The 23,195-nt window shown below is 37.8% G+C and overlaps 1 protein-coding gene across 6 annotated transcripts in view; it reads left to right on the forward strand.

The window, feature by feature from the left end:
* The window catches only part of map3k4 (mitogen-activated protein kinase kinase kinase 4), a 55,395-nt gene that overhangs the window by 13,586 nt on the left and 18,614 nt on the right, over positions 1–23,195 (forward strand). For all 6 annotated transcript variants that reach the window (XM_079843240.1, XM_079843242.1, XM_079843239.1 and 3 more), the window contains exons 2-10: positions 6,545–6,720; positions 7,209–8,518; positions 12,103–12,360; positions 14,145–14,297; positions 16,732–16,889; positions 17,080–17,196; positions 21,172–21,271; positions 21,360–21,443; positions 21,524–21,793. In XM_079843240.1, coding sequence (XP_079699366.1) covers positions 6,545–6,720; positions 7,209–8,518; positions 12,103–12,360; positions 14,145–14,297; positions 16,732–16,889; positions 17,080–17,196; positions 21,172–21,271; positions 21,360–21,443; positions 21,524–21,793 — 2,626 coding nt within the window. The remainder of the gene's footprint in view (positions 1–6,544; positions 6,721–7,208; positions 8,519–12,102; positions 12,361–14,144; positions 14,298–16,731; positions 16,890–17,079; positions 17,197–21,171; positions 21,272–21,359; positions 21,444–21,523; positions 21,794–23,195) is intronic.

Consider the following 23,195-nt stretch of genomic DNA (forward strand, 5'->3'; position numbering starts at 1 on the left):
TGGGCTGCAACTAACAATTTTGATTATCGATTAAAACATTTTTATTTCAAGCAATGCTGTGCTTTTAAACTTTAGTCATCAAAGAATCCTGAAAAACGTGTCACTGTTTTTATGAAAATACTAAGCAGCACAACTGAGTATATCATATTTTAAATTGTAATATTTCACAATATTAATGTTTTCTAAATCACATAATTGCAGCCTTGGTGAGCATAAAAAAATGAAAAAAATCTTACTGACCCCAATCCTCTGAACAGTTGTGTAAGTGCTCACATTATAAGAATATATCATTAAAATGCAAGTACAAATGCAGGGCTCGACATTAAGCCTGTTCACACGCTTGTCCTTCGGACAAGTAAATCTGTCATTCACTTGTCCGAGTAAAACATTTTCTTGTCCGGATTTTTTTTGTAAATATAATCTATTCTGAGGCAATATTCTCACCAGTGTTCAATCAGCTTTGACATATTTAAATATGCATATTTGTGATATTTTTACCTTTTTATAAAGGGCATTTTTCCATAATCTTATTAAATATAGGATATGCTTCAGCTTTCCTTTTATATTCTTAAATTTGATCTATAAATTAAATTAGAATAAGACACTATAGGCTGTTACCAATCAAATTAAATAATTTACACTGAAAAATTACAACTGCATTAAATAATGTTATGAGATTATTTAAATATTTTTTAATATACAAATAAGAAATGTTGGAAAGATGAAACTAAACCACCTGTAGGCAGCAGCATGAGACCGTCTTAATGAGCGAGTCATTGAGTCGATTCAGTGAAACGGCTGATTTATTCAAGAATTTGGCGGTCGTTTATGAACAGGTCATTGAATCTTTGATTCAACCGATTCATTAAAACGCTTAATCATTCAGTAACACGCTGTTGCTGTGAGATGCGTTGAGGTTCTGCTGTGATATTTGTTTGGAACTATTTTCGCTGCTGAAATAGAACAAAAACAGTCCATATTGGATCTAAAATGTAAGTGATTTGATGTTAATTAATTGATTATGGAACTGGCGTATGAAATCAGTGTCATTTTCAGTTGTGATGGTATTCAGGAAAACAACACTCTTGTTAGTGTGATGTTGCTTAACTGTATAATATGTTATAAATATAAAAACTACACAATTTTACCCGTGTATGTTAACTGAGTTTCTTTGAATGAGCAGTGCTCATTTGTTTTAGATTTTCTCCTCGAGAGGCTGCGCGAGCCTCAACAGCACAACCTTGTCAGTTCGTTTTATATTGTTATCCACTATCGATCGCCACTTACACTAACTGAATGCAGAATCATTATTGCACTTTTGGTGGTTCCCTAGTTATTTTTTGTTTTGACTTGTACTCAGGATACTTGTCCGTCGGGCAAGTAAAATTATTTTTCACTTGCCCCTTCAAAAAATCCACTTGTCCTGGACAAGCATTAATGTCGAGCCCTGACATGTTATTCCCGTAAAAATTCATACTTCATTACTTTAAAGTGGCATATATTTGTGAACACTGCATAGACCAGAATAATTGATCAATAATTTTTGATTGATTACTTGTTGGAAACCTTGTTGGTACAAAAGGCCCTGTTACCACTGGGTATTAAGATGCGTTTTGGCCAATGAGATCAGAAGTGGATGACACTAAATGCAGGTGTAAACGGGGTCTAAAACGTTTTGAGCTTATCCACTTTCGACCACTTCCTGAGGTAGTCGAAAACGCATTCAACTGGATTACTTTTGTGGTGTAAATGCTCATGTGGTTGAATGTGTACGTACAGCCACAAAAGATCACCTGCCGCCTATCCAGCTTCCTGAACAGATCAGATGTGCTCCAACAGTAGCCACTTTCAAATCCAGACTCAAAACACATCTGTTTAGCTGTGCATTTACTGAATGAGCTATGCCACTGTACGTCCGACTGATTGCACCTTATCTTATGCATTTACTCAATGAGCTCTGTGCTTTGTCCGAACTGCTTGCACTTTAATTATGTTTCAATTTAACCCTGTTATTTTTAGTTTTTAATTATACTTTTTATTTTTTATAATTTTTTATTTTGTTAAGGCTGTCTGGGTGGAAGAGGTTGAGAGACGGGGGAGCGATAAGTCGAAATCCCTCCGGTGCGAGGACGATCCGTTTTGATCTGCTCTGATGGATAGATCTGTATAGCCTTGGTGGTAAGAGGAAGGACCGTGTAGATCCGCTCTGACGGTCGAACAAAGTAGAGATAGCCCTGGTGTTCCTGTCCAGGAAGATTTGTCTGTAAGGGTAATGTTTAAATGCACAGTTACCTGACAAATATTTTTAAAGTAAACCTGACTCTCCATTTTCTTCCACCCCAGATAGGGGATTTCATCTTTATTTTTATTTCCTTTTAATTCCTATTATAACTATTATACTATATATATTTTCATTTTATTCACTTATGACTATTTTAACTTAATTTCTGTGTAAAGCACTTTGAATTGCCACTGTGTATGAAATGTGCTATACAAATAAACTTGCCTTGCCTTGCCTTGCCTACTGACTTAATGCGTAAACATTATGGGAAGCACACTAGCCAGACGAGATTTCAATTTAAACTGGAGACCCAAGTTTGGGTTTAAGACAAAAAACGTACCAAGCACAATCTTCTCTCACCATTCCTGATTTCCAACACGCACTCACAGCGTTCAGCATGATCTTGTGGCTGTCAAAGCAGAAACGAAAGCTGCTTCTCTCCATATGTTTTTCTGTTTTCTCTGCTCATGTTCATATATAATTTGCTTTAGCTAGCTTATTTTGTCCATTAGATCAAAAGATCTGAAAAAAGCTCATACATTTACCCTCCCCTCGAAGAAATCAGGACAGAAGTGGTTAAAAGTAGACAAAAGACACGGATTAAAAGTAAACAAGGTGTAATCGGGATTCGGGAATGTGTCTCCCTCTTCTACTTTCGATCCGATCGACCAAAGCGCATCTTTATACCAGGTGTAAACCGAGCCAAAAAGAAGTGGAGCGATGATTTGTCTTCGGGTTACCTGTGTGTCCGTGACCTATCGTGTCAAATCAGGCCTTTGTTGTGTCTTTCACAGCCTCAATCAATAAGCTCAGCAGGGATGTTGGCTGCCTGGAACTGTGTGAATGTATGTGCGCACATTCCAGCGTTAGCAAAGCATTGCTCGCAAGGCCTCGTGTCAAAGGTAGTTTCTGGCGTGACTTACTAGTTGTTCCGTGTTATTAGTAACATGATGTTCCTTTAGTATTTGGCCGCATCCGTGAACATCCTTTGAAAAACTGTTCCATTGATTTTCATGCTCTCCTAAATCCATGTTTCCTCTGAAAATTTGTTGGATTTTTATTTTTTTCATGGCAAAAATAGCAAATCTTTTTCTTTCTTATCAGCTTATTGATTTTCTCCCTGAGCAACTTGTCAAGAAATGTCCAGGTCATATTTTGGCCCAAAATTTTATACAGAAAATAAAGCTGATTTTTAGGATAATTTATGAAACATTCAAGGTGATTTTAGTAAAAATAAATGTGTACAAACAGGTTGATTTGTTACTGTATTACAGTAATGAATGAGATTTTTTTATTATTATGCATTGCAGTAATGAGAAAAAATACTATCATTTGCAGAAAATGGTTTGCTTAATAATTGTAGATTTATTTTATGTCTCTTATGCTCACCAAGCATTTGTTTGACAAAACTTTAAGCTTAAATAACTGTTTTCTATTTTAATATATTTTATAGTGTAATTTATACCTGTGATCAAAGTTGAATTTTCAGCATCATTACTCATTACCTTCAGAATTTTTTTTCGCCAGGATCCTTTAATTAATATGCATGTAGTATTGTTGCCAGAAGTCTTAAAAAATATTTTATTCATTAAAATCCATTCCTTTATCACCAGCTGCAACAAGCCATTAGATGCCGAGGCAGTTCGGTCCACGTGCCGCTTGCACACAATGAAGCGCTGCAGGCTACAACAATGACTCCAGTGGCGGGTGGGGTCAGAGTTCACTGCCCTCTCTTGACTGCAGCGAGGCAGATGTGGTCATCTCTGTTTATGGCCCTCGTCAAAGGCTGTAACATTCCTCTGCTGTATAGTTTGTTCCTGATAACCTTGGCTGAGCTATTCAGTGGACCTGATCTCCATATGCAGTCATAAATCAACAACCTGTGTTGCTTTTTTTTGTGTTTAGGGGGTGCACTCAGCGCTGCTGTGGTGTTCCTGTGGGTTGGGGGCCTTTGAATGGGGTGATAGCACCGAGGCGGAATTCTCTAGACCTTTCCACTCTAGTGCTCAAGCAGCATTCAATGAAGATACGTCATGACAACCAACCAAACAAACAGCCTGAGTCTGGGTGATTTCACCATTTCCTGTGTCATTCCTGAAGGGTTTGGTCACAGTTAGACTCTGCCCAGGGCTGCACCTTCAAACACAAACATTCTGTCACTCTCCCAGCAAGCCTTTCAGAGTTTTACTAGGCTGTTTGAGCCTAGATTTTGCACAAAAAACCCTGCAATGCATGCAACTAGTTTGCTTTCTGTTCATGTAATGGTATATATATATATATATATATATATATATATATATATATATATACACTCTTAGAACCCATGGGAACTTTCTCTGTAAATGGTAGGGCTGCACAATTAATCAAAGTAAAACTGAAATTGTGATATAGCTTCGGGCGATTATCAAATCGTAAAGTCTGCGATTTACATAAATATATGGGCTGCATGTTTGGTCCATGGCAATAATGTCTTTTGCACACGTTGTCTTTCACTGTCTGAGAGCAATTGCTGCCGGTCCACACAAACTCATCTCTGCATGTGCTGTGAGTTTGTGTGGCTTTATAACATGCATTTGGGAACGCAATATGCGACAAACATCTCCCCAGACTAATTTTTTTTAAACTCCGTTTTATTTATTTTACAGTAAAACATTACAATAGTAATATTTCTTATTTTTAATCGTTTTATTTTTTAGTTATGATACATGAAACAAAACGTTTATACATAACATTGCAACCGTAATTTTTCTATTACAAAACCAAAACTATATAACAGGAGGAGGAAAAAACACGTGACTCAGACCTCGTTTATTTAAATTTAAAAAATGTTTAAAAATAAGGAATGTCATTAATGTCAAGTCATTTGCAATAAGAGAAGCTAAATACTCCAGAAAAGAGCCCCACATTTTTTCAAAAGTCTTCTTTGATTTTTAATGTTTCTAATTTTAATATTTTAGAATTTGTGGTTGCACTTTATTTTACAGCATGTGCACTTGCGTGTACTTACAGTGTACTTAAAGTACTGGTTAATATAAGGTAACTACATGGGTTAGGTTTTGGGGTAGGTTCAGGGTTTGTACCTAGTTATTATTGTAATCACTATAATAAGTACATTGTATGTACATGGGGAACAGAACTGGAAAATAAAGTGCTGCCGAATTTATAATGACTATTTTATAGTCATAACTGATGTATAATCACAAAATGTTTGGCTAAATTGTGGAGCCCTACAAACAAGCACAGCAAACCTGTAGCTTTAGAAGAAAATCCATTTTTATCAGTAAAGTCACAATTGGATTTTAGTTTTTTTTAATTGTGCAGCCATAGTAAATGGTACCAAATTGTTGTTCTTTTTGTGATGTGAGTAAGCTAAATGTAAATGGTCTTGGGGTGGTATCCATATGTTAAGTGGCAGCAACGGTGGGGTGCAGGGTGTCAGGCGGTCTGCGCTGAATGTTCTGGCACGAGGACCACAATACCCTGCAGCAGGTGTCTGGGAGGACTTTTGGTCTGCCTGGAGACTCCCTGGGGGATTGTGGGGGAATTGATGTATGTGTGAGGGGCAGATGGATGACTCTGGCTTTGCTCAGAGAGGTCTTTGTGAGTGAAATCACAGATTAAGTCAAGCAAAATCTGACCCCACTGTGAATAGTGATCCTTTCCTCCAATGCTTGACAATGGGCCCCGTATCAATATCATTTTCCTCCCACACAAACACACAGACATGCACGTGTCCAAATACACCTACATACACAGTTTGTCTCAGCATCATGGGGAGTTTTGCACCAGTTTGCTCCCTCCCACTAGCAAACGCGGCCCTTTTTTGTTTTTCATTGTCTATGGGATGAATGTGCTTTTCCGATGCTTTTTAAAAAAGAAATTCTTTAAAAGACTTTTACTAGTTCAATCTTGGTCTTTGAATACATTTCTTTTAAACATGACTCTCGTAATCACCCTCAGAGTTTTTTTTATTCAGCAATATGAAATGTTAAATGTTGATCTTATGAGTTTGAAGTGCAGTAATCGCAATATATTTGACTAATTCTTGCTACTCGAATTAAAAAAATTTCCACACATGATGGGGCTACTTCGGTTTTCCCCAAGATTTCCTTAGCTACAGTATATACCTCTCTTCTTGACCTTGCTTTTTGCTGTGTATTTATTTTCTTAAATTCTTCCATTTTGATGTGAAAAGTGGAGTGGAGTTTACCAAAGCTGTTCATAGCCATAATCATATTTTGGATTGTTCTGATTTCTGTTCAGGCTCAAGGACTCATCCAAAGATGTGCCCCAGCAGAATACTGAGGTGGATGAGTCTTGGGACGAGCCCAGCCATGAAGAGGAGAATCTCTATAGCACATCCCCTCCCCGCACTCCTCGGCAGATAAAACGCTTGTCCATCAAACACCAGAGAAACAGCCAGGGGTCAAAGGGCAAAGGTGAGAGCCCCTAATGTTGCAAATTTCTCAAACATATGGTGTTAGGGCCCCAATAACATCAGTGGTCCACAGCCATCATTCTGGAGTGTCATTCAAGCACTTGAGATCATGTTGAATGAAAATTGATGCATTTGAAGTTTAAATGAAGAAAAGTACGGTACCTCCAGGGGAAAAAACAATGATTGAAAGAGGATTTTATTGAACAATAACAATGAGGGCTGCAACAACTAAGCAAAGTTTAAATACAGTTAACGATGCACAGAGATATCAGTATATAACGCAGGAGATGGAAAAAGTAAACAAAAATAATAATAAATGTAATCAAGATAATAATAATAATGAAATGGCACGTTATAATTTTAGTTCTATTATATTGCTTATAAATACAAAAATGCAGTACAGAGTAAACTAAGTAGATATAGAAATGGGATTTATTGTAATAAATGGGTTTGTCATCTGTCACCAACTTTCATCTCTTTCGTCAACAGAGAAGCCGTGTTCCTCCAGCCCGTTGTCTCAACGAGAACGTGAAGGAGCCAGATCAGCCGAACCTCCTGAAGAGCACAGCTACAAGCAGGAAAAGAAGCAGCGCTTCAACCAGCGCTCCAACGAGCGGGACAGCAAGTTTGAGGACTCCTTCATGCTGGATTCGGTGTCCAAGTCCAGTACCATCGGCTCCAGAAACATGGATCCCCGCAAGCCCTACCTGAGCCTGGGCATGCTGCCTGTGCGCACCCACCGGCAGACCTCACGCACAGACTGTCCGGCAGACCGTCTCAAGTTTTTTGAGACTCTGCGACTGCTGCTTAAACTTACCTCTATGTCATCCAAGAAGAAGGAGAAGGAGCAGCGAGGCCTGGAGAACACTGCCTGCATGGGTCAGAACAATGAGGTCATCTGGTTGGAGTTGCAGGCCTGGCATGCTCGCCGTAGCGTCATGGAGCAGGACCTGTACCTGTACACTGCCCGCCAAGCCATACCTGACATCATCAACGAGGTTCTGCACTTCAAAGTGGATTATAGCAGCCTAGTCAGGCTTGAGAGCAATGTCTCGGTCGAGGAGAGCAACTCCTGTCCCAGTGAAACCAACTGCGGGAATGATCTGTTTAGCTTTAGCACCTGTTCCACATCCTGGGGTGAAATTGACGCCGCTGCTCCACTTTCTTCAGCACTGGAGTGCCGGGAGCACTTGCGAAGGCAGCGAGTAGCTTTCGATCAGGTCAAGCGGGTCATGTCTCTATTGGAGTCGGTGGAGGCTCTGTACCCGTCTCTGCAAACCTTGCAGAAGGACTACGAAAAATACGCAGCTCGGGATTTCCAGGGCAGGGTGCAGGCGCTCTGCTTGTGGCTCAATATCACTCAGGACCTAAACCAGAAGCTGCGTGTGATGGGCACTGTGCTGGGCCTCAGGGACCTTTCCCGCATTGGCTGGCCCATCTTCGAGATCCCCTCGCCTCGCTGTTCTCGCGGCAATGAGGATGATGAGGATGAGACCGAGTCCACAGCTACCGTTACCGCCGACAACGACGGGGAGGAAAGGACCTTGAGTGAGGCGACCAGTGACGGGGAGCAGTCGCCCTGCCTCACGCCAAAGTTTTCACGCCTCATGTCAGAGGAGGAGTTTCTCCCACGGGACAATGAGACCTGCTACTGTCCTACCGCCATATACAGGCCGTTTGTGGATAAGGCACTTAAACAGATGGGACTGCGTAAACTGATCCTCAGACTGCACAAGCTGATGGACCGCTCGCTGCAGAGGTCCAGAACTGCTCTGTTGAGTCACATGCCGGCTCAAGAGGTGAGAGAGCAACTGTGGTGCTGCCAGGACATTAGTTAGGTTCTAAATGTGTGGAATATCGGAGAAAATGTGAAAACGTTCATTTTGGCTTCATGGCAGTTTGGAAAGAATGAGAGAAGTTGTTTTAAAGGATTAGTTCAACCCACAATGAGAATACTTTCATCATTACCTCACCTTCATTTTGTTCCAGACCTGTATGACTTTTTTTGCTTCTGTGGAGCACAAAAGGGGAACTGTACTGGTTGCTCTTTCATGCAATTGCTATAAATAGGAATTGGAGCTTCAAGTTCCATAAAGGTCAAAAGGTCATTGTTGGGGTGGGCGATATACCAGGAGAGATGATGATAAACTAGTACAAATTCGACCACCGGTTTTGGATTATCGTCTCTATCGATTACACTCAAATGATGTTGAGGTGCTGTATAAGTTAAGCCTTGCCAGTTTAAACCTTCAATCAATTTTAAACCTTTTTAAGCACAATAAGACGCAAACGGAATCTAAATTGGTACTTGTGTGCTGTTCTGACTAGGGATGCTAACAATTAATCGACGATCATTTAGTTGCTGTTTCAGCGGGACATAATTGAAAGAGTTACACATCCTGAATAGCACGCAACTTAGTTCAAGTTCACTTGTGCATTTGCGTCATTTTGTGCAGATATAATTAGTAATATTATGTTTATCTTGTTTATATCTGATTAATCTCATATAGGATGCCTTTCTTTGAGTTAAATAACCCGTTATCAAAGGGCTTTGGTTTACTGGTGTTCATTCAGCGGACACAGCTCAAACAGTAATGCACTACTAATAATAACTGATTAGTACTGAGAACACTATTGTTATAAATCGTGAATTCTTTGGGTTTAGTTGCAGTGTTTCAGCGTGTTGTTGTAGGAAGAGCATGTCCACAACAGTTAAAGCTGATTTATACTTCTGCGTCGGACCTACGCCGTATCCTCTACGGCTCAAGTTACGCGTTGGTTTTCATTTATACTACTGCATTGTTGTCTGCGACAATGTGCAATTCCACATGCAGACTGGTAGTTAGCAGTGTCCACGGGCATGTTGATGGTAACCCACAGTATCAAGGCAAAAGCCGAAGAAGAAGCGGCTTGTTTACATTGTCGGAGTATCAGCAGCCGTCATGGTGTCAGATAGCAGCTTTTCTTGCAGCTTGAGTTGTATGTAATACAAATTAAGCATCTCTAGTTGATTAGATGAGTTACATAAGAGGCGATCTGGCGCTGGAATGCATTTTTGAAATCATGCCGAGAGCTCGTGGCGCTGATTTCAGTATCGTTGGCTCATGCACACACAAAGCGCTTCAATCGATCGCTGTTGCAGAGACCATTCATTCCGTTGAAATCACAAAACGAAATGCACCCTAATGTGTCCCTGTTCTTGATATACAATCACTGATTAACATCTTTGGTTTTAATGAGAAAATAAATAAACTATACACAGCGGATCTATGTATTTATTCACTAACATAAAGAATCTCTGCACTACAAAATATTGTTTTCTATATTACAGATATAAGGATGAAACTATCATCCCATTTCAGGACACACACTCCTATCACAGATTTTATTATTTATTGACCTGAGGGAGGGGTTCTGGCAGACCAATCACATCGCTTGCGGTCCGCGTAGAATTGACGCGTTGTTACATTTTTGGAGAGGTGCGCGTCAGGGTACGTCGTTGTAGAGGTCAACCGATAGTGGATTTTACCGATACCAATAACTAGGTTGGACGACACTTGCCGATAACCGATTAATCGACCGATAGTTTTTAAAATGGATACTGGATAAAAAAACATAAGTAAAACAGTGCTGAACTTTATAACGAGAAATAAAAAACAGTACTGATTCATGAAAATGTGCTAAATTAAAAAATATGAATATTAAAATAAGAAGTTCTATCAGAACAAATTCTTCAGAAAATAATTTAAACATTACAGGTCAAATTTGTTTCTTTATAACCTAGAAACATGCATGTACATATCACAGGTAACACTATGCAAGTCCCTATGCAACAAGGATGTGTTAGCTTACATGAACTATAAGCATTATAATTAGTGGTGGGCATCGATTAAAAAAATTAACTAATTAATCACACTTTTTTCTGTAATTAATCGCAAGTTTTTAATATTTTACGTTTTTAATATTTTGATATTGTAATAATTTCAGTTACTCTCCAAATTAATGTATAAACAATTTAAAGACAGCATATTTTAAATATGTGTTGTATTGTCATATTTTTATGAATGAAGGCCAGTATCACTGATACTAAAGTGTCTATGAAACATTAATGACGTTACAGTATAACTGAAAGCTCCCAATTTCAACATTTATTAGGCTTTAAAAAAAACAACTTTTAATTTAAGTGAACTTAAAACAATCTTCACATAAACCCAAAATAATACATGTTATATTTACCCATGGCCTTCCCTGTTATACATATACAGAAATGTAATAGTTATATTTCTTAACTGCATAAATAATAAATTAAATATAGGTGAATCATCATTAAAGCTACAATTTTCTCTGTTCCCGTTGTTCTTTGATGAACATTAATGACAGGCATCATCAGTGCTACTGTCACTTTAAGAACAGCCGCGGATCTCACGCGCTGTCCCGCGCATCTCATTTCCTCACAACTTCATTCTTCATTCTTCATTCATTCACAAGCTGAGCCATATCGCATTAATTATCACGGACGTATCGCCTGCGATAATTAATGCGATATGGCTCAGCTTGTCAGTGAACTACGGCTCTGTGTAGTAAATGCCGCTCTATCTGAAAGCAGGTGATGGCGATTTACTACTAATCAAGGAACCGGCTTTACTGACGAGATGCGCCTAACAATGTCATGCAATATATCGCCCAGCCCTACGAGGCAGTATATTAGATCCGTTCATTAGGTCTTAAAGTGACATCAGCCTAATATACCAGCTGCCGTCTATGTCCTGATTATTAATCAAACAACAAAAGAGAAATTCACTCACTGCTCTTGACAAAATTACTTTTATAGCTTTAATAAGAGTCTGTGTATTTCATATAATGAAGACTATGAAGTGTTTTATTTTTACATTATTTTATTTCAGTTTTATGAAATTCAATCTAAAATATTTGCATCGAAACAGCCAAAAATAACAATAATGTTGTGTGTATATATATATATATATATATCTCAATTGTATTAAAATTTAAAAAAAGTAATTTTGTCCACCCCTAATTCAATGATTTTATGCGGTTTACCCCTACTGTGTCAGTGAGTTGATTTCGAGAACTAGATTTGTGAATCATTCTAACCAGTTTTGTGAACCAGATCACCGTATTCGGTAAAACATATTTATTTACTTAATGTTTCACCCACATTGATAAAAGAAAATCATATGGGTTTGGAACAACATGAGAGTGAGTACATAATTACATGGATGGATGTCCGTGTTCTTTTTCATTATTTCTTATCAGTATCGCTGCTATTTTTTGTGGTCGTCTGTTTTATGTTCATAACTGAATTTCCATGTCCATATTCTCTGTTTCTGTTTTCCATGTCCATATTCTTCTCTGTTCCTGTTAGTTGTCAGCGGTCCCAGGTTATTCTTTGCAGCACTGTGACTACCTTCCAGAGCTATCTCGTCACGTGTCCGGTCAGATGGAGGAGGAGACAGGGTCGGGACGAGTATCGTGGAAGGAGCTAACGGATATGGACCTGCCCTCATTCCGGCCGGCTTTCTTGGTTCTTTGCCGTGTGCTGCTAAATGTTATTCACGAGTGCCTAAAACTGCGCCTTGAGCAAAGGCCTGCAGGGGAACCGTCCCTGCTCAGCATCAAGCAGGTCAGTACTTACTCACATATTGTACTTACACTGCCTTTCAAAAGTTTGCAATCAATAAGATTTAAAATTAATAAAAGTAATACTTTTATTCAGCAAATCAATTAAGCATTAAATTGATCAAATGTGGAAAAGACATTTCTAATATTACAAAAGATTTCTATTTCAAATAGATAGTTCTTTTGAACATTCTATTCATCAAAGAATCCTGAAAATAATTAGGGATGCCTTGAAATTTCCTTTTTTTTGGTCGAAAGCGAAAAACGACTGGAAATATGAACTGAGTAATAGTTGATCCTTGATCTGTGATCCGCACGGACCAGGCCCTACGGTTCGGCACGCATGTGTTTTGCGGAGAAATTAAGTAGTTTAGTAGATAGTTTTATCATCAATTCGGTACTCACTCACTGTTATCTGTACACACAGCACAGCCTCATGTAGAGGCACGTTTCAGATAGCACGCAAACAGCATCTTTTGCATCTCCGTGCACTTCAACGGACAGATGCACACAAAATGATGTCAAGTATTCTCGTAAACACAGTCAGTTATGTCTTAAGTGAACGTGATGAGCTGAGAAAAAAAATCGGATGTGTCATTTATATTGGATCCGTGCATTCAGTCTTAAAGTGACGGCAACCTATAAATACCTGCTGCTGAGTCATTAATATTAATCAAACAAAAAACACCACTTTAACAAAGATTCATCTCCATTTAATTTATACAGTGAACACTATAGTGTTTTACATTTAGGCCTAATTATTATAATACACTACATTTTAGACCTCACATTATTTGTAACTTTGTTATACTGTATTTATCTATGCTTGTAATTAGTATATTTGATCTGTATATATAAATCATAAATTATATATTTAGCATTTTTTAAATTCAGTATAATTAAAATGATCAAATTTCATTAAAAAGTCTAATGTTATTTCAATTATACAAAAATAAGCTAATTTAAAATAAAATGAATAAATAATTGGTTTTTGGCCAGGAGCATGGGTTTCGGGCCAGAATTTTAATTTCGGTCCATCTTTAAAAATAATGTATCACGATTCCCACAAAAATACTAAGCAGCACAACTCTTTTCAACATTGATAAGAATTAAGAAATGTTTCTTGACCAGCAAATCAGATTTCTAAAAGTTCATGCAACTCTGAAAACAATGACTTCAGCTATGCCAAAATTCAGCTTTGCCATTACAAGAGGACATTTTAAATTCAAAATGATTTTCTATTGAAATAGAAAAGGGTTATTTTAAATTGCAATCATCTTTCACAGTAGTGGTAGTTCACCTTGTGTCCGTTCCAAAATCAATAGCCTTGTCGATGAATAATATTACATGCACAAACACACGCATATATACATATATGCGCGCGTACACGTGTGTGTATACATATGTGTGTGTTTATATTATTCATTGACTAGGCTATTGATTTTGGAACTGACACAAGGTGAACTACCACTACTGGCCTACTAGATATGGTTATCAACCAATACAACTGGCAAAGTCAACATATGAGTCTATCAATAACATTATTGTTTATATATGTGCATTACTTTTTTGATTGCTTATTTGTGAAAGACTTGAATTTATTGATTAATTATGACTTATGGTCATTGTTTTGATCTCTGATGCTTGTGGCACATTGTGCCTTACTCTCTTCGAGAAGCATACATTCTTAAAAGCTATTCACACATTCGGCATGACTAAATGAAATCCCATGAAATGATTTTTAGAGGCTACAACAATGGCTGAGTTGTGTGTTTATGTGTATTGTAGTTGGTGCGTGAGTGTAAAGAGGTTCTTAAAGGAGGGCTCCTGATGAAACAGTACTACCAGTTCATGCTGCGAGGCGTCGTCACTGACCCCCAGGGGCTGCAGACTAACGCCAACATTGACGAGTTTGAGGAGGATCTCCATAAAATGCTAGAGGTGGGATTTGGACTAACTTGTGGTGTAATCTTATTTATCAACTTTTTTGTGCAAATACATTTACATTCAAAGTGACAGTGATTCATAGAGAAAGTGAATTTTGCTATGCGAAATTCCATATGAAACCATGCACCAGAGTTCAAGTGAAATATGACCCAAATTCTGCATGATGGGGTGATCTTAGGCCCAATCCCAATTCTATTTTATAACCCTTTGCCTACACCTACCCCTTCCCCTTGCCCCTTGAAACAGAGTGGCAAGACATAGGGGTGAAAATATTCCCCCTAAGAAATGGGACACCACTACTATACTATTACATGTCATCATAACATTTAACCAGTATGACAGCAATAAAGTGCACATATCGAACAGAAATCGGGCGCAAGCACGTTTAACAGATTACTCACTCCCAACGTTGTTTTGCTATTTGGATTTAAGAAAATGGCGCTCGTTTTCAGTTTGAAAATGTATGAGCTTTCAAGTTTCCGAAGACGATACAGAGCATACAAGACTGTGGAACCGCTTTTCCAGCGGGCCAAACTGTTCTCTTTGTTTATTAACCATTCCATTCTGTGCTGATCTGAGCCGGCCAGTATGGATATGGTTTCGTTTTCTACTGAGGTGCTGCAATAACAGAGTGCTTTGCAATGTAATGCAAACAAGTCAGTTGTTGTCTTGGTAACGCAAGAGTTTAGTGATGTAAATAGCGACTGCGTTATGAAGGATGACCAGATATTTCTTTGAACTGTATTATTAAATTGTGTTCACATCACTCAAATAGCACGTTTAGCAAGCTACAGAGAAACTGGCTGCCAGGCGACGCACAAGTGATCGATCCCGAGTGGCAACATCACTACACTCTTTCTAGCAGCACGGTAGTCGGTGTATGCAGGGAAATTCCTCATACCCCTTTGTTCGAAGTGTGGTCCTGAAATTTTTTTGTTTGAAGGGCTATCTGGCCCTCCCCCTTACCCCTACCACTCCAGCCAAAAGAGAATTCGAGATATCCCTACCCCTTCACGTGAATGCGCAAAATGAAGTGGAAAGGGAAGGGCTAAGGGGTAGAAATGGGATTGGGCCTAAATCTAATGATTTAATGGGAACAAAAAATGAATCTTTAGCTGTAAAATTGGGTTACATTTTATTTTGATAGGCCATTTTAGACATTCTACTAACTATTAGTAACTTTGCAACTTCATATTAACTTATTCTGAGAGTTATGGCTGGCTCACACTACAGGAGTTTTAGGCCGATTTATGGCCGATTTTCCCCTCCCGAGATTCGGAGAAAAAATCTTGTCCACGACCTCGATCGGTTCCGATGTTCGTGCAGATTATCTGGTAATGTGAGACGTTCACAGATAAAATCTTGCCCCTCCCGATCTGCTCTCACACAAATCGGGCTCGCCCCGATCATATCAAACATGTCTGATATTTATCGGGATGAGCAAGATTGTAATAACGTCAGTACGGTCACAACAATAGCCAATAGGAAACAAGTCTACGCCTATGTATGTGCGCGCGCGCGCGGTGTGTGAGAGAGAAAGCTGCAAACCATTGTTTCTTATAAGTAGACACATTTAATAATACATACTATACTAGCACCAATTGTATTTTCATATTACAGCACAAATCTACACTGTAAAAGGTAACACTGTCGCTTTTGAACTAGGCAGGCAATATTATAACGGTAAACATTCTAGCACACTATGATTGTAATATAAGGTAAATTTTACCTCCATTTCTCGCTGAAGAACTGACAGTCCGTGTTGATCCTGTTTTCCCAACCATTTTCTCATCCACACTCGTTTATTCTTCCGCTTTTGTTTTGTTTTTTACAACAAACAATCATTATTGATAGAGCAAGGTTTCGGTTTAGAGTGTCCATTTTTCCCGATTCCGATCTGCTGCGTAGATTACGTGACGCGCTTCCTCTGGCACGATAATCTTAATAACATTTTGTAGTGTGTGATGCTTCACGAATTTCAAATCTTGTAGTGTGAGCATGTTTAAGATTTGAGGGAAGAAAATCTGCAAAGATTCTCCTGAAGTGTGTGCTGCAACCAGATTTTACAATCGGATAGGATTTTAAAACTCCTGTAGTGTGAGCCAGGCATTAGTTGACTTGTAGTTGCAAAGATGCTTATAGTCAGTAGAATGTCTGTTGGGGGACAATCGAAATAAAGTATTAGCAGATATTAAGCAGACAGTCTACTAGTACTCTGAAAGTTATTTGACATTTAGTTGCAAAGTTACTTATAGTTAGTAGAATGTTTAAATATAATGTCTAAAGTGGACTATTGAAGTAAAGTGCTACCTAAAAATGTTGTTCAGAAGAATCCAGCAACATCTCCATCATGAACAGCAATGATCTGAGATGAGCTTTATATAGAAAAACAGACAAAAAAATGTTGTCTGTGTGTCTGTGCATGCAGGTGTACTTTGACTATATGCGCAGCTGGATCCAGATGTTACAGCAGCTGCCTCAAGCCTCCCACAGCCTGAAGAACCTGCTGGAGGAGGAGTGGAACTTCACCAAAGTCATCACTCCATACATCCGGGGTGGAGAAGCCCAGTCTGGGAAACTCTTTTGGTTAGTCTTTTCTCTTGCTAGCTGTTTCAATTACATTCCCCACTGGATGTGTTTAAAGAATAGCATTTCTATGGTATTCATTTTATTGATTATTAAATTATTAATCATTGTGTTGGAATTTAGATGCAAATCAACAGCCATATCAAAAGTGAAGTGCACAAAAGCATTACTGTATGTTTGTATTTTTCAGTGATATTGCTGGCATGCTCCTAAAATCCACTGGTGACTTTCTGGATGCTGGCCTTCAGAAGAGTGGCAATGAGTTCTGGGAGTGTGCAGATGATAGCACTGCCTCAGATGAAATCAGGTGTGTATGAGAAAACACTTAAACACTGCACTAGACTTAACAAAGCCTGTGGAACGTGCTCATTTCATCAAATCGAATGTATTAATTTCAGAAAAAAAATATTTCTCATCTGAAATCTGTTGAACATGGGTTGGGTTATAGGGAGAAGCAATAGATAGATTTCAAATGTAAAAGCTGTACACTTAGAAGAACTGTTGCCAAATATATAACATGTTAAATTCATAATAATCACTGCAATAATGATCCAATCATAGACTCTTAAGCATTTGCCTATTTAAATCCAAACGGTGACTTTTTTTGTTGCTCTGGCATTGTGTGTGTGTATATGTATGTATGTATGTATGTATGTATGTATGTATGTATGTATGTATGTATGTATGTATGTATGTATGTATGTATGTATGTATGTATGTATGTATGTATGTATGTATGTATGTATGTATGTATGTATGTATGTATGTATGTATGTATGTATGTATGTATGTATGTATGTATGTATGTATGTATGTATGTATGTATGTATGTATGTATGTATGTATGTATGTATGTGTATATATATATATATATACCACTCTACAGTGACGTGGTGTTATGGGAGTAAATAGTGGGCGCAAACGGACGGCGAAGTGCGGTGGTTGCTTATAAAAAACCATTTGCGCACAAAAATAAACTAAAACTTAGCCAATTCAGGAGCCAGAAGACGGGAATGAGAAGTTGCGCGTGTGTGCGCTCATCCGAAGCGCGTAAACCCGCGTCTCAGATAGCGGGTCTCTTTAAAGTCTTGCACTTAAACGGACAAATTCACACACAAATTGTCAACATGAGTGTCTTGAGTATTCTAGCAAACTAATATTCCTGCTGTCTGTGTTTTTAATGTTAATCAAACAACAAAAGACAAGGAAATCACTCACTGCCCTAGCTTTTGTAACTTTAATAACAATCTTTAATTTATATAGTCAAATATGCAATGCTATTTTACATTTGATTAGGCCTACTGATATTCAATTTCTGTACCTGAGAACTAATGTTAGACCTACCAGAAAAACCTGAAAAGCACCGTTTATTTTATAAGTATCTTTGCTCTGATTGTATTTATTTGTACTTTTGCGTAGTTAGATTATTTGTTTTTATTTTATTTATTTTTTTATTTGACAGTAGTTCTTTTTCCCCTGAATATAGCACATACAGACTGAACCATGAGTAATTTGAAGTTACACCCCTAGTAGCCTAAATATTCACATAATAAATATGTATTACAGGCCCCCATTAATTATTCTAGAAATAAGTTAATTCAACGAAGGTAACCGCTTTTGCTGTATATTTTTGATGGTTTGAATGCACACTTTTGAATGTTTTCCCATTTATGAACTATCATTTATGTGCCCTATACCATCACCATTCATATCTATGCAACCAATAAATAAATTACTACTAAAGTACAAAATTGTTTACAAAAAACAAATTTCTTCATGGATCTAGTCCCTTAATTTTCTCTCAAAATGCACCAGATTTATGTATTTAAATTTAAAATGAACAAAATTTTCTTTTGGGGAGCATCCCCTAGCCTAGAGGGACCAATGTCTACCCAGCACAGTCTCACAAAATCCTGTGGGAAACAAAAATAATTGGCCTATATTTATAATGTAATATAAATATGAATAAACACTGCTACAGCTTCTTGTTGAGCTCAAAAGCCTTTCTACTGTTGTCATTTATGTTGGTCCATCTTGTTTAAAACTATATACAACTATAATGGAAAAAATCTTGCTTGCATTGCATTTACCACAGCCCATGTGCTTCTACTACTGTTGAGTTATTTGTTATTTCATATCACATTTGAAGTTGCTCTAAGATTTTTAATTCCTTTCCACTCATAATGCGTTTTGTTATCAATAATATACAGTATTATTACCTCCAGTGTAGGGCTATGTATACTGCTTCACTGTTTACATGTATTTAAATGTGCCACCCCTCTCTGAGTCTGTGCCCCAGCCTGGCCCCCCACGAAACATTTTCTAGACCGCCCCTGCCAATACCATCAAAATGTTATGATACTCGGTACCAATTTCGGTACCACAGCTAAATTATTATTATTATTTTTCATTTAACTATTTAAAAAAAAAAAATGATATATGTATTAAGTTTATTATTTGTGATGATAATCATTATAAGTAAATAATACATAAACAGTCAAAGGCTGTATGCTGTTTAAAAGTAAACAACATTGTTTATAAATAAAAAAAAATCAAGTAAAAAAAAGAAATCGACCAAATAGGCATATTTATTATTAGTAGTAGAGAAGTATTATTATTACATAGAGACGTAGCTAAATCTACTGTAGGCTACAAAAGTAGCCTAATATATTGCCAATTAAATTTTTTTTTAAACCAAACTTTTATTTTGCCATGAAGACTTAACTGAATGAAAGTTTTCTCAAATGAATCAGTAAAATTATCATGAAGTGACAGTTTATGCGTTCGTGTACTCATATAGTGACACACGGCAGAGACTACAAAGACAGCGCGCGCACGTGTGTGTGTGTGTGTGTGTGTGTGTGTGCGCGCTCGCGCATCGCCCGACATTCACATAGAGACGCAGAACATGCAGGAGTAATATTTAAATAGTATTTTGCAGTATAATATTCACAGACACTAGTATATATTCGGCTACAGTCTGGAGCCCTGCTCTTAGATAAACACGCAAGCCACTGAACGCAGCTGCGGGTACCGAATATACTCAGGAGTCGGTACTACCGGTACTACAAAAATGCTGGTATCGTCACATTTTTTATAATTTCAGTAACGACTTGGTACCGGTACTTGTGACATCCTTAGTGCCACTGTATGTTTGCTCTTATCTATGTATCATCTTCGTTTTAATTTAACCTTGTTTTTATTTTTGGTTACAAATTTATTTTATTTTTGGTTAGTGCTGTCTGGTCTGAACAGTTGAGTGAATTGGGAAGTGAGTTTACGTACATACTCAGACGTGAGTGTGGAACACCTGGTCCTAGGATGCAGGCTAGTGTATTGCTGAAAGCCTTCAGAGGCAGACGGTGGGGGGGACTCCACTCCATTGAGGGGTCGAAGGGACACTGGAAGCCATCAGAGGCAGAAGGTGTCGGAAAAACTCCTCCCTATTGAAGGGCAGGAGGTCACTAGGAAGCCGGGCTGCTTCTAGTGTGTCTCAAAAACCGAAAATCTGCTCAGACAGAAAAGCCCCAAATTTAGTTATTTTTATTTCTGATGCATGATATTTCTATTTCTTATGCATCTGTTGATCTATATATCATAATTGTATTCTTTTAAATTCTCTTTACATCTGTTTTAATTATCCTTGTTTTTATTTTTTGGTTAAGATTTTATTTATTTTTGGTTAAGGCTGTCTGGTCTGAACAGTTGAGAAAATTGGGAAGTGAGACGGTGAGTTTATGTACACACTCAGACGTGAGTGTGGAACACCAGGTCCTTGGATGCAGGCTGGTGTATTGCTGAAAGCCTTCAGAGGCAGACGGTGGGGAGGACTCCACTCCATTGAGGGGTCGGAGGTCACTAGGCAGCCGGGCTGCTACTAGTGTGTCTCATGAACCGAAAATCTCTTGACTTTTTTGCCCAGACAGAGGAGCCCCAAATTTAGGCAGGAATATTATTTTAGCCTTTAGTTAAATACGATTATTTATTCTTTTTCTTAATAAATTATTTAAGCTACGTTATTTTTATTTCTTTTTTCTTGTTGTGATTATTCTATCACTATTTTAATACCTTTTCTATGTAAAGCACTTTGAATTACCATTGTGTATGAAATGTGCTATGTAAATAAACTTGCCTTGCCATCTCACACAAAAAGGATGCGATTTAATCGTGATTAAATTTTTTAAATCTATTGACAGGCCTAATAGGTATATTTTACCCCAATGATAATAGATTTTTATTAAAAATACATTGAGTTTATCCCTGTTTTTTTCTTTCCCTGCAGGCGTTCAGTGATCGAGACAAGTCGATCGCTCAAAGAGCTCTTCCATGAAGCCAGGGAGAGAGCGTCTAAAGCGCTGGGCTTTGCTAAGATGCTGCGCAAGGTGAGTTCACCAGCAGTTTCACCTGTCTTCACACTGTGGTTTGTCACTGTGACGGACAGTTTTAACATTCTGCTTTACTCCCACTCAGGATCTTGAGATTGCTGCAGAATTTAGCCTAACCAGTGGAGTACCCTCTCTCCTCCAAGCTCTGAAGGCCAAGAATTACGTCAAAGTAATTAACACGTTTCTCTATATTAATGATAAGGCTGTTATTGACAGATGCTAAATAATTTAGTATGTCTCTTTTCTTAGGTCCAAATCCCAGGACTGGAAGAGCTCCAGGTGTTTGTCCCTAGTGATCTGATGGAGCAGCGGCTGGTCATCTTGCAGCTGTTAAATGCAGCAGCTGGAAAGGACTGTTCAAAAGAGCCAGATGAGATCCCAGAAGACGAGGCCTATCTGCTCATGAGCAAGCATGGATTCTCGGACTCGGCCGCCGATGGCGCCTGGGCTGAGTGGGATGGCACTGTGCTCAAACTGGTGCCTCAGATGGAGACTGTGGACACGTTACGTGCCATGAAGGTATGGCCCGTTTAATATGTATTATATGTAATATATATTTAGATATGGTCCTTTTTAATGTACAGATGTGGTTATAATTATTGGCACCCCTGGTAAATATGATCAAAGATATAAAAAATAAATCTGTATTGTTTATCCTTTTGATCTATCTTCAAAAAATTCGCAAAAACCTAACCTTTCATTGACGTAAAACAATGGAAAGTCAGGGGAAAAATCACATTGTGAAATAATAAATGTTTTTCTCCAAAACACGTTGGCTATAATTATTGGCACCCCTAGAATTTTTCATAAGTAAAATATCTCTGAAGTATATTCCCATTAATGTTAATTTTTTTTTGGCACGATCATTCAAATATACTACTGGGTTTCTACTGTTACAAAGCTTAATGCTAAATCGCTGAAGTAACCCTTTAATCATTCATCACAATGAGTAAAACCAAAGAACATAGATGTGCAGCAAAAGATTGTTGAGCTTCACAAAATAGAAGGTGGCTGTAGGAAAATCTTGTTTGATGTTCTCCAAACTCATCAGGCATTATAGGAGAAAAAACTCAGAGATGTTATATTGGCAAAAGGAGGTTGCAATAAGTATTTCATAAAAGGGTGCCAATAATTATGGCCAATGTGTTTTGGAGAAAAGCATTTATTTCATGATGTGATTTACCCCCTGCTTTCAATTCTTTTACTTCAATGAAAGGTTAGATTTTTGCAAATTTTTTGAATGATGGATCAAAACAATGAAGATAAACAATGCAGATTTATTTTTACAGCCATCTTTGATCATATTTACCAGGGGTGCCAATAATTCTGACCACAACTATATTATCCTGCATTCATTTGATTCGTTTAAATGAATGGAACGAATGAGTTCAGGACTGAAGTGTTTCTCTTTATGAATGGGCCATTGAATCATTGGTTCACTCGATTTGATTTGCTCAACGCGGATTCATTCAGAAAAACAAACACGTAGATGCTCTGCTCTGGTTTTATAGTAAATAACTATAAAATAAACACATAGGGGATAGTGTTTTCTGTGGCTGGGCTGCGGTTGTGGAATAATCTGCCTCTAGAAATTAGGTTAGCCCCTTCCCTGACCACTTTTAAGTCTCTTCTAAAAATGCACTTGTGTTCCATAGCTTATAATTAATTTTCTTTATAGTTTTGGTTGTGTTTTAATGTCTTTACCTTGATTTTTTTGGTTTTATTCTATATATTCATTTAGTTTTGTTTAAATTGGGGTCTGACTCTTTTTTACGGTGTTTTAGTTGTGTTTATCATTTATATTTTTCTTTAGTGTGATGATCCATGTACAGCACTTTGGTCAGTCGTGTGGCTGTTTTATAAGTGCTATATAAATAAACAGAACTTGAACTTAATATTTTAATTGGCAAAATTTAGCAAA

This window comes from Gobio gobio, assembly GCF_949357685.1.
Source record: "Gobio gobio genome assembly, chromosome: 18".
Taxonomy (NCBI): domain Eukaryota; kingdom Metazoa; phylum Chordata; class Actinopteri; order Cypriniformes; family Gobionidae; genus Gobio; species Gobio gobio.